Raw genomic sequence first — 9,806 nt, forward strand, 5'->3', positions numbered from 1 at the left:
ACCAACGTGGTGCTGCTTTTACAAGATCAACACCAACGTCTGTGCCACTTGGCGTGCGACCATAACTTCTTGTGTGAATCTTAGAACCATGATTGGAGGGCATATATACATTCTATACATTTATCCATTTCCATCCTATATCAAAATTTCAGAAATGCAAGGCCCCTAAGACAATTAATAGGTTTCGGTCAAAACTTATTGATAGACCTAGAGGACTCTGATCGGACTCATTTCAAGTCCTATGGGTTCATATGGATCACAAGAGTCTGAATATGCTCTCCTTTACTCTTCTTAGACCTTCCTAGCATTGTTCCAAATTATTTGTATCTTTATTCAAATTATTTGTATCAACACCACATTGGTACTTATCTTCAGAAACCAACACCAAGTTTGGTGATCAAAAGCCAAGGCCATGTTAGTGCTACTTTTATAAGAGCAACACCAACATGGTGCTGCTTTTTTAAGATCAACACCAACATCCGAGCCACTTGACACGCAACCATAACTTCTTGTGTGAGTCTCAGAATCATGGTTGGAGGGCATATATACATTCAATATACTCTTCTTTTCCATCTCATACCAAAATTTTAGAAATCCAATGCCCCTAGGTAAATCAATGGGTTTCAATCAAAGCCCATTGATGGACTTAGAGAACTCTAATCAAACTCATTTCAAGTCATTTGAAACAACGCTGGGAAGGTTTAAGAAGAGTAAAGGAGTCCCCTCGGGGCGGTGCGATGGTTAAGGCATGGGGTGTTGTCACATGAGGTCTTGGGGTCGAAACTCAGCGTGACCGAGTATAACCTCCCCCATGTCTTGGCCATTTGCATTAATGGCTAGTAGCCACCCGTGATTTACTTCCTCCGTGTTGGCCTAGGGACGGGTTGGCGAGGGCGCTGGGGTGAGCGAATCACCTTTTTACCACAAGAAGAGTAAAGGAGGTCATATTCAAACTCCTATGATCCATATGAACTCATAGGACTTAAAATGAGTCCGATCAAAGTCATCTAGGCTCATCAATGGATTTTGAACAAAACCCATTAATTGAGCTAGGGGCCTTGAATTTCTAAAATTTTGGTATGAGATAGAAAGGGTAAGTGTATAGAATATATACATGCCCTTTAACTATAGTTCTAAAACTCACACAAGAATCTATGACTACATGCTAAGCGACACGAACGCTGATATTGATCTTGCAAAAGCAGCACCAACGTGGTGTTGGTGTTGCAAAAGCAACACCACATTGGTGATGGTCTTGAAAATATAATACCAACGTGGCTTTGGCTTCCGATCACTAAGTTTGGCGTTGGTTTCAAAAAATTAGTACCAACATGATGTTAATCTTCTTAGACCAGCACCACAATGTGCATAAAGATGCAAATCATTTGAAACAACGCTAGAAAGGTCTAAGAAGAGTAAAGAAGGGCATATTCAGACTCTTGTGATCCATATGAACCCATAGGACTTGAAATAGTTCCGATCATAATTCTCTAAACCATCAATAGTTTTTTATTGAAACCCATGATTGAGATAGGCCTTGGATTTTTAAAATTTTGGCATGAGATAGAAGGGGTGAGTATATATAATGTATATATATGCCCTCCAACTTTATTTTTGAGACTCACAAGAAGTTATGGTCATGTGATAAGTGGCACGGACGTTGATGTTAATCTTACAAAAGTATCATAACATCGTGTGCCAAATAGTACAGACGTTGGTGCTAATCTTCCTTTAAAAGTAAAAGACAATTTCTTTTTATTAGGATAGTTAAAAGGATTTTTTTCATTTATTCCATCTTACTTTTTAAAAATTGTCTTTATTTGTAATATTATTATAATAGTATATAACACCGTACAATTATAGCAATTATAATTTTATAGTTATTAATTCCGTAACTAATACAATATAATATTGACTGATATTGATTAGAAATAAATTATTTATATTGTAGTAGTTATGATTCGGAGCACTATATCATGATGTTGATATGTGTTGACCAATATTGATCAATAATGATCCGAGATGAAATTTTTATATTAAAAGAGTTATGAACTGTAGTTGCTATAACATAGTATTATTAATGTTGATCAAAGTAAAAGTACTATCATAATATAATGTTGGCCTTGATCAAAGATAAAATATCTATATTATAGTAACTATAAACTACAAGTACTATAACATATTTTATTAGTATTGATCAAAATTAAAATGTTCATATTATATTAGTTATAAATCCGTAGTTACTACAACAATACAAATAAATAAAAGTAGTTTTGGGAAAAAAACGTACTAACTTGGATTGTGTGTCCTTTTACTAATAAATCAAAAAAAAAATCTCCCTTATGACTATTCCAATAAAAAAAGCTCTTTTTTATTTTTTGTCCTATATAGGTTAATTAAAACCGGTAGATATATTTTTAATATACTTTAGGGCTAATATAGATATTGTGGATAATTGGTCTAGGACATCTATTCTTGGCTTTGTTTGTTCGTATCATCTTAACTATAATTTACTTTTGTCCATAAGATTTCTCATATTCGTGGAGATGATTTCATTGAATGTTCTAGGTCTTATATATTTGATCATTATTCTGAATTTAGTCTCAACTAGTAATAAGTAAATGATCATAAAAACAAAACTTTTTTAAAAAAAAATTAAAATACTAATTTATCCATAATTCAATATTCAAAGACACTTTTGTGCTTCATTTTAAAGTAACTTTTAATTAAAATTATACTATTTAAAATCAAAATTATACTATTTAAAATCAAAATTATATTATTTTAAAGCAATTTTAATTAAAGATGCTATAGTTTGATCAAAATTAGATTGAAACTACTGTAAGGTATCAACAATTTTAATTAAATTAATATAATTTTGATTACAATGATTTTAAAGGGGAGAAAAAGAAGATATTTTAAAAATTAATTATGGATAAAAAATATATTTTTTAATAATTTTTATTAAAGAATGTCAATAAGCTACAAAATTCAGTTGGGCTGCCAGTTTGTTTTTCAATTCTTTGCTGATTAAGCGACACATCAATCATATTTGCTGATTTACCTCCTCCTAATTCCTGTGGGGCCAGGCCTAGGGCCGCTGGGCGACGGGACCCATCTTTTTGCACAATGATTAAGCGACAGGTCAGCACTCGTCTCCAGTGGACCACGTAGTGTTTTCCACTTTGGGGCCCGCTCCATAGTGGCTTGTTTGAACCCAAGTCAAGGCGGGTAAACATGCGGGTAATTTTCAGTACAAAAAGGTTTGGAGCCGAGCTGTTTTAAGGGAAAATTTCATATCAACCCCAAAATTTACACGTTCTTTCCAAGTGCTTTTCAGGGTCTGAAAATTTTGACGTATTGTGATAATATTTAAAGTATATGGTAATATTTTGAAAATTACGTAATTTCTAGGGTGAAATGGAATTTTCTTTGAGAGAGAGAGAGAGAGAGGGGCTTCCGCTTGCGCTCTGGCGAAGTGGCTATATGAACGAAGTCCCGATGACCTAATCGCCTCCTTCCTCATTTGGAGCTTCGATCCTGTGCGCGACGCGAAATCCTTTGTTGAGGTAAGAACTTGTTCTCCTCGTTGCCGTTCTCGAGGGTTTTCACGACTCGAGAACAATAGTATTTTTTTTCATTCGTTTTTAGGTCTTAATCGGCCCTTTTCTTTCTATTGGTCACTTTGAGCGGTTGATTTTCGCCATATTTTTTCCAGTTATTGCATCAATTTTTACTATTTTTTTCCACCGTTTCTCTTATTGTTGCTCCAGATTAGGGATTTGGTTGCAGTGTTCGGGTAAATAATAGGACGTAGGAACCCTAACGCACTTTCCAATTGCTTATTTTGATCTTGGATCTGAGTATTTTCAAATTAAAAAAAAATTGCGTTCTAGTAGATTGCTCGAGGCCTTTGCTTGCGTGCTATGAACTTCAGATCCTGTGATTCCTAGTGTTATTGCTACTTATTTAATCTCGGTAATTTGAGGGAAATTGGTAATTTCACGCTAGGTTCAGTATTTATTAGAACCATATTGTGCAGAAGAGTTTGCAGTAGTTCATTTAGATGAATATATAACAAGAGAGAGATTGGATTTCTTTAAAAAACTACATTGGGATAGGAGAGAAGAAGACAGCCTTAGAGAGATGGAAGGTAAGTTACATGCTTATATTGTTGTGAGGTAGTTGGTAGTTTCACCATAAAAAATGTCAATTATTTTACTACTATCTGTTTTTGGAACCTTAATTGAATATAATAGTTGTACACCAGAGACGCAAGGCAATTAGTACTTTTTTGAAGTGTAGTCATTACTTCGACACCATAAGCTTTTGCAATTTGATAGCATGGACTAATGTTAACTTTTCTAGTAACGACATATGTGTTAGCTAGCTAATGATCCTATTGTTTTGGCATTATTGTAATGTTGAATTTTTTATGCGTGTGTTTTAGTTTTGCATGTACCCTGAAGTTCTCATTTTAATAATAAAACTTTTGTCTCATTTCCTAATGCTTGAATTTTGCAATCCTATTGATTGATAGTTCAAGACGGATCATTTGTTGTTGAATTTTTAGTTTCCATTGCTGAAAAATAAGAAATTCTTTGGTCTAGTCCATACTTGTCATACGGCATCAATCTTTCTGCTTTTGATCTTTGCTATAAAAATTATTGTTCAGTGAACATTGTTTTATGATTGTTTATCCACTTACTCAATAAGTTTGTTTGTCCTATTATTTTATGCAATCTCTTTCTGTGTTTTAGATATTTTCAAAATTTAGATTTTCATCTGTACTTGTTTCGTTTTTTTCCTTTTCAGGTTGTTTGCACTTTTGTACGTCTTATGAGTTTCTATTGGTGATTTCTAATGGCCAATCATCAGAATGGAGGTGCAAAACCACCAGCCTCTGCTGCTGCTGCTGCTTATACTATCAATCTTGATAACTTCAGCATGCGGCTAAAAGGATTTTACACTCATTGGAGTGATCATAAACCCAATCTTTGGGGTTCTGCAGATGCCATTGCAATTGCTACGCCACCTACTTCTGAAGATCTTCGGTACCTTAAATCCTCAGCTTTGAATATATGGTTACTTGGTTATGAGTTTCCAGAAACCATCATGGTTTTCATGGACAAGCAGATTCATTTCATATGTAGTCAAAAGAAGGCCAAACTACTTGACACTGTAAAAAAATCTGCTCGTGAGGCTGCTGGACTTGATCTTATAATACATGTTAAGGCAAAGGATGATGATGGGACAGCCCTGATGGAGGATACTATTCGTGCTATTCGTGCACAGTCAAAATCAGAGTCCCCTATTGTTGGATACATTTCAAAGGAGGCACCAGAAGGGAAGCTTCTAGAAACTTGGTCTGAGAAGCTTGGGAACTCGACCTTACAACTTATTGATGTTACAAATGGTTTCTCTGATCTCTTTTCTGTAAAAGATGGCACAGAACTTACCTGCATCAAGAAAGCTGCCTATCTAACTTCATCAGTGATGAAAAATTTTGTGGTTCCAAAGCTTGAGCGGGCCATTGACGAGGAAAAGAAAGTTTCCCATTCTTCATTGATGGATGATGCAGAAAAGGCAATACTCAACCCTACAAAGGTGAAGGTTAAATTGAAGGCAGAAAATGTCGATATATGCTATCCTCCCATCTTCCAAAGTGGAGGGCATTTTGATCTCAGACCCAGTGCATCCAGCAATGATGATAATCTGTATTATGATTCTACTAGCGTTATCATCTGTGCTATTGGCTCACGCTATAACAGTTATTGCTCAAATGTTGCAAGGACATTTTTGATTGATGCAACTGCGACCCAGATTAAGGCCTATGATGTGTTGGTTAAAGCTCACGATGCTGTGATTGGTTCTTTGAAACCTGGAAATACCGTTGGTGCTGCCTATCAAGCTGCCATAGCAGTAGTTCAGAAGGAAGCTCCAGAGCTGCTGTCAAATCTTACCAAGTCTGCTGGAACTGGAATAGGGCTTGAGTTTCGTGAGTCTGGATTGAGTTTAAATTCAAAAAATGACCGTTTGTTGAAACCCGGAATGGTTTTCAACTTGTCTCTTGGTTTCCAGAATCTCCAGGCTCAGACTAAAAATCCTAAGACTGAGATATACTCATTGTTGCTGGCTGATACTGTTATAGTTAGCGAGAAACCTCCTGAGGTCTTGACTGCAAGCTGTTCCAAGGCGGTTAAGGATGTTGCTTACTCATTTAATGAGGAAGAGGAGGAAGAGCTGCCTAGTGTAAAGGCTGTTCTTAACAACAAGGGGGTGCTTGCGTCCAAAGCAACTCTGAGATCGGATAACCAGGAGATGTCCAAGGAAGAGTTGAGAAGACAGCACCAGGCAGAGCTTGCTCGACAGAAGAATGAAGAAACTGCTAGGCGGCTGGCTGTTGGTAGGTCTGCAAGTGGTGATGGCCGAGGCCCGGCCAAAACATCTAGTGATCTAGTTGCTTACAAAAACGTAAATGATATACCCTTTGCGAAACAGCTAGCTATACAAGTAGATCAGAAGAACGAGGCTATTCTTTTACCAATTTATGGAAGCATGATCCCCTTCCATATCTCTACAGTGAAGAGTGTGACCTCTCATCAGGACCATGGGACTTGCACCATCCGAATTATTTTCAATGTGCCTGGCACACCATTCAATCCCCATGATGCCAATACCCTCAAGTTTCAAGGTGCAATCTATGTCAAAGAGATTACTTTTCGGTCTAAGGATCCCCGGCATACCAGTGAAGTGGTTCAGCTAATCAAAACACTTCGGAGACATGTCACATCAAGGGAGTCTGAGAGAGCTGAAAGGGCCACTTTGGTTACCCAAGAGAAACTGCAGCTTGCTGGAAACCGAATGAAATCAGTCAAGCTACCAGACTTGTGGATACGCCCTTCATTCGGTGGTCGTGGAAGGAAGCTCACAGGAAGTTTGGAGGCTCATGTAAATGGGTTTCGGTATGCTACATCGAGACCTGATGAGCGAGTGGAAATCATGTTTGCGAACATCAAGCATGCCTTCTTCCAGCCTGCAGAGAGAGAGATGATTACACTGGTGCACTTTCACCTTCACAATCATATCATGGTGGGCAACAAGAAGACAAAGGATGTTCAGTTTTATGTTGAAGTTATGGATGTTGTACAGACTTTGGGTGGTGGAAGAAGATCAGCTCTTGATCCTGATGAGATTGAGGAAGAGCAACGTGAAAGGGATCGGAAAAATAAGATAAATATGGAATTTCAGAGCTTTGTCAACAAGGTGCATGATATCTGGGCGCAACCACAGTTTAAAGGTCTTGATTTGGAGTTTGATATGCCATTACGGGAGCTTGGGTTCCATGGAGTCCCTCACAAGTCGTCGGCCTTCATTGTTCCAACCTCAACCTGTTTGGTCGAACTCATTGAAACACCCTTCCTGGTGGTTACCTTAGGTGAGATCGAGATAGTTAATCTTGAAAGAGTTGGTTTCGGGCAGAAGAATTTCGACATGACTATTGTGTTTAAGGATTTCAAAAGGGATGTCCTCCGCATAGATTCTATTCCATCCTCCTCCGTTGATGGAATTAAGGAATGGCTCGACACTACAGATCTAAAGTATTACGAGAGCAGACTGAATCTCAACTGGCGGCCAATTCTGAAAACCATAGTCGAGGACCCTGAGAAGTTCATCGAAGATGGCGGATGGGAGTTTTTGAACATGGAGGCCAGTGAATCAGATTCTGATAATACTGAGGAATCAGACAAAGGGTATGAGCCATCTGATGTCGAGCCAGAGTCCGCTTCCGAAGATGAAGACAAAGACAGTGCATCATTGGTGGAATCCGACGAGGACGAGGAATCGGACGAGGACTCAGAGGAGGAGAAAGGGAAGACATGGGAGGAGTTGGAACGGGAGGCGAGCAATGCTGACAGGGAGAAGGGTGATGAATCTGATAGTGAAGAGGAGAAGCGGAGGAGGAAGGTGAAAGCTCTCGGGAAGTCCCGTGGTCTGGAAAGAAGTGTCCCCAAGGGAGTCCCTGGGAAGAGACCAAAGTTTAACTGAAACACACGCACACTCCTACATCGGGAGGAACTGAAAAGGACCTACCTGCTCATATTGCCACTTAAAAGGCTACAACCGAAGCATTAGATTCCCCTGTTTTTGAGCACGCCTTGGTATCAAACTTCTTAAATCTTTTTTTAATGTGCTAGTGTTGTTTTAGTTGTCTAATTATGTTGAATTAGCTTAAGTTGTAACACGGATGCATTCAACTTCATCATGTAAATTTAGATTCTGGAACTTGTTTTGGATGCTGAGTGTTGATTTCCTATCTATTTAGTATTATTTAGTTCTGTGTGTCTAGAGATTGCAACTGGACTCAGCCACTGTAACCAAGCCCAGTAAAGGGCCCGAGCCAGGTAACAGTTTTGCAGCCTACTGGCCGTTCCCGGTCTCACATGGGTCAACTTTGTCTGGACCAATGTGGGATTGTGCTCGGCACGGCACAGTTTAAATGGAAAAATCTTATGCTGTATGCTGTTAATATTAAATATTTTAATATATTTTTAATTATTTTATATTAAATATGGTTTTTGATTGAGATTGAAATTGGTTTGAGCTGGGGTGAACATTCGGTTAATTCGATCTATAAATTAATTAAAAATCAATTTAGTATTGACTAATCAAATCAAATCAAAGTTTTATTAAAATTGAATTGACCGAATTAACTATTTCAGTTAATATTGAATTTTCTCTTACTAATTTTGAGTGATATTATGAAAATTTATTATAGAATATTAGGATAAATTTTAAAAAGTATGTGTAGAGTCCCATCTTGACAGTTATTTTTGGATCTGTTATTTATCGACAATACATTTCAAACTCTGATTGTCTAATCTGCCGGCCAAACCACTGCACCTGTCCGGGTGTTTTATTTTGAGATGATGATGTATCAAATGACAGATTTTTATGTCAGTTTAAGGAATCACATTCATATTTTCTCATAGCGCTCAAATCTTCCAATCAGGCAAAACTCCTTTAAAATAGAAGTCGCACGTTGCAATTTGAAATTTGGAACATTAGGTGTAAACTACTATTCCGGCAGCTCCAAAATCATAAACATTTCAGAAAAATCCTAAAAACATCACTAGCAGCATTCGGCATAATTTTAGAGTTATCATATTTTACTTTAAAATTATATAATTTTAGAACTTATAATAATAAACTAATCAATAAACAATATTTGCTCGATACATAAGTTGAAAATCAAAATAAATCAAACGGATAAAATTTTCACTCAAGACAACCCATAAATCGAACAATACAAGCTGGAATCAATATTCAAAACTCTCAAAATCAGTTAAATTGAGTAGGGAAAATTTTTAACAATCGTCTGTTGAAAACTCAAACCAAGGATAAAAAATCAAGGTGAAAACTCTTCAAAAAATAAAGTAAAATCGATTTGGGTTATAATAAAGTGGTCACGCATATGACCCAAATTCTAAAAAATCGTTGACAAAATGATTAAAATCGAAGGAGAATGACTCACTTATGACCTACACGAATTAAGTTTTGTTTTTCACCATTTCTTACTAAATATTTTAATTCAAACTTTTTTCAATAATTTTTTTGGATGGTAATCCGTTGGAAATTGAAAAGGGGATTGAAAAGGGGAGAGAGTTAATAGAAATAATCCATAAATTATTGGGGCTGGATAAAAAATTTAACAAATGATAAGTAAAAATTAGGTGGGGCTGGAGCCCACCTTAGCCCATGGGTGGTTCCGCCCATACTCTAATGCATTCAGTCACCCTTGACTT

At 37.0% G+C, this 9,806-nt stretch overlaps 1 protein-coding gene across 1 annotated transcript; it reads left to right on the forward strand.

Annotated features, from left to right (window-relative positions):
* The first annotated feature begins 3,431 nt into the window (after positions 1–3,431).
* Positions 3,432–8,335, forward strand: LOC121971512 (FACT complex subunit SPT16-like). Its single transcript, XM_042522819.1, has 2 exons — positions 3,432–3,569; positions 4,816–8,335. The coding sequence occupies exon 2, from the start codon at positions 4,864–4,866 to the stop codon at positions 8,047–8,049; it is 3,186 nt and encodes a 1,061-aa protein (XP_042378753.1). The 5' UTR covers positions 3,432–3,569; positions 4,816–4,863; the 3' UTR covers positions 8,050–8,335.
* The last annotated feature ends 1,471 nt before the right edge of the window (positions 8,336–9,806 follow it).

This window comes from Zingiber officinale, chromosome 4A (genome assembly GCF_018446385.1).
Source record: "Zingiber officinale cultivar Zhangliang chromosome 4A, Zo_v1.1, whole genome shotgun sequence".
Lineage (NCBI taxonomy): Eukaryota > Viridiplantae > Streptophyta > Magnoliopsida > Zingiberales > Zingiberaceae > Zingiber > Zingiber officinale.